Source organism: Cryptomeria japonica, chromosome 2, assembly GCF_030272615.1.
Source record: "Cryptomeria japonica chromosome 2, Sugi_1.0, whole genome shotgun sequence".
In the NCBI taxonomy this organism is placed as follows: domain Eukaryota; kingdom Viridiplantae; phylum Streptophyta; class Pinopsida; order Cupressales; family Cupressaceae; genus Cryptomeria; species Cryptomeria japonica.
This window is the reverse complement of record NC_081406.1, coordinates 468,533,503-468,536,008: the sequence shown is the minus strand read 5'-3', so window position 1 is coordinate 468,536,008 and position 2,506 is coordinate 468,533,503. Positions and strand designations below refer to the sequence as shown.

Here is a 2,506-nt window from a genome sequence, read left to right as displayed (position 1 = left end):
CTAGATCCACCGCCTATTTTTGATAACTATATAATAGGTAAAGATTATAGATCACTTGCAACTGTGCTCTCTAAATTGTAGATAACTATAGTCATAACGTATCAGTAAAGGTAAGTTAAAGTTCATTATAATTTTCAGTTTTCCATTGTACAAAACTCTTTTAGCTACAGCTAAACCATGAGAACATATCCATATATCCTTATTACTTTGGTCTTATGACTAGATTAGTAAATTTCCATGTCTATATGTATATAGAAAGCAATAAAGATAGTATGCTATGTGGACGAAACAATTCGCAAACAAATATATTAAATAAAAACTAAAAGATAATATGCTATGTGGACGACCGAGGTTCGGGTGTCGAAGGCAACATTGTTGAGGAAGACCCAGCACAAGAATTAAGAGCATCGCCATATACAGCTACAGGCATATTCACGGGAACATACGGCAATGGAGATTCAAATTCTAAGATCTTTAATACCTCTCTCATCCTGGGTCGTGCTTTTGGGTCTGGATGAGAGCACAACAATCACACTAACATCAACCGTTCCATTACATCAATATTGAAATTCCCCTCTAGCTTTTTGTCTGCCGCATCCAAAATCTTCCCTTGTCTACGCAAACCCCATACCCAGGCCACCATTCTGAAATCGTATTCTTTTAAGGTGTAATCAATGGGTTGTCTTCCGTAGGCAATTTCCAAAGCAACAGCTCCAAAACTATACACATCTGATTCTGGGCTCGCCTTCCCAGATGCTATATACTCCGGTGCTAAATACCCACGTGTTCCTGCAACCATGGTTGTACTCGCGGCAGCGTGATCAGATTCAACTACTCTTGTCAAACCAAAATCCCCCAGCTTTGCATTGAAATTTGAGTCCAACAACACATTACTGGCCTTTACGTCTCTGTGAACTATGCACTGATCCCACTCCTCATGAAGATAAATCAAAGCAGAGGCTATCCCACAAGCAACGTTGTACCTTCGCTGCCAATTCAAACAAACCTTGCTTTCATTGAATATATATTTATCGAGACTTCCATTCGGGAGAAACTCGTAAACAAGAAGCAAGTCTCCTTGTTCATGGCACCATCCCAGGAGTCGCACAAGGTTATGGTGTCTCAACTTACTGATTATTGTAACCTCTGAGATGTACTCTTTCCTTCCCTGCCTCGATCCTTGGGCTATTCTCTTTATGGCCACTGTCTCGTTGGTTGTAGGCAAGATGCCTCTGTAGACTCCTCTGAAGCCTCCTTTTCCCAGTAATTCATCCTTGCTGAAGTTACGGGTAGCCTCGCTGAGTTGAGCATAAGAGAACTTGAAGGGGCCTTGAGCTAACTGTTCTTCTAGCTCTATGTCCCCTTCCTCACGCCTTGCTTCTCTCTGTTTGAAGTACCACCGCCCGGCAAAACACAAAAAACAGCAGATGCCCATGAAGCAGACGAAGAGGGATATCATAATAATTTTCCTCCTACCATATGGAGTTCTTGATGGGGAGGAAATATCCCACGAATATGTACAAGAAAAATTCCACGCTGAGACTGTGTGGGTTTCTATTGCAGCTATTCCAGTGGCTGCGGAGAGGCCAAACCTGACCTCCTCCGGAAAAAAGCTACGGAGATCTATGTGATATGTCAAAATCGGGCTTCTGGGTTTAGTAATATTATTGAGATTAGCAGAAGGGTTAGACAAAAGAAATACCTGTAACTTTTTTGTACTCCCATCATAATCTACCCACGCGTCCCAAGCTCTTCCATTTTTGAGAGTTTTGTTTAGGAATTCAGGTTCAGAGTTAAGCGAAAAGATGGCCTTGGAAACAAGTGAGTTGACGTCAATTCCCACATGGTTATCATCGGGGTCAAATTCGTCCTTGAATGTGTCGAACTCGACGGCCACTACAGGATTTGTAATTTTACCATCTGTCGTTCGATTATAAAGGCCCAGCAAACTGCCCCAACCATTTGAGGGTGGTTTAGCGTCGAAAGGGGCGAAAAAGAAAGTGAGTCCGTCCCCTGAAAGCATGCTGGTGCTTACAATAACGAACTGAAAATATGATGTAAAACTTGCGAGAGCCCCCGAAGGCTTGTTCCAAAGAGGAATTGGTTGGTTGTAAGTGGCCCAGCCTACACTCCGTGTCAAATTACCTACAAATTCATTTCTGGAGAGTTGTATTTTGTCCCCTTCAAAGTAAGCATCAGGATCTGGTTTGATACCTGTTTGGGGAGGGAAAGCAAAGCTAATGTTTCCTGCGCATTCCATATAAGAGAATAGAGTGATGATCAAGGAGAAGAAAAGGAAGAGTGTCCAAATGGAGCGGTTTGCCATAGTAGTATTCTTGGAAACAATCTCATTTTAATGAGAGTACCCCACTCTATTATCGTTAATAGCTGAGTGAAATGGTAGCACCAAATTCAATCGTTAGGTGTGAGTCTAAAGTTATTGACAATTGACTACTATCTAAACGGACCAAATAAAACCACAGGATGGGTAACTGGGGAAGGGCAA

General features: G+C 42.0%; 1 protein-coding gene across 1 annotated transcript; it reads right to left on the bottom strand.

Annotated features, from left to right (window-relative positions):
* Positions 1 to 529: 529 nt before the first annotated feature.
* On the bottom strand, positions 530 to 2,260 carry LOC131075124 (L-type lectin-domain containing receptor kinase IX.1-like). The gene has a single exon (XM_058011944.2). The coding sequence runs from the start codon at positions 2,258 to 2,260 to the stop codon at positions 530 to 532; it is 1,731 nt and encodes a 576-aa protein (XP_057867927.2).
* Between the last annotated feature and the right edge of the window lie 246 nt (positions 2,261 to 2,506).

Excerpts from the sequence above, each read along its gene's own strand:
- LOC131075124 (XM_058011944.2), bottom strand. The coding sequence starts at position 2,260 with ATGGAATGCGCAGGAAACATTAGCTTTGCTTTCCCTCCCCAAACAGGT.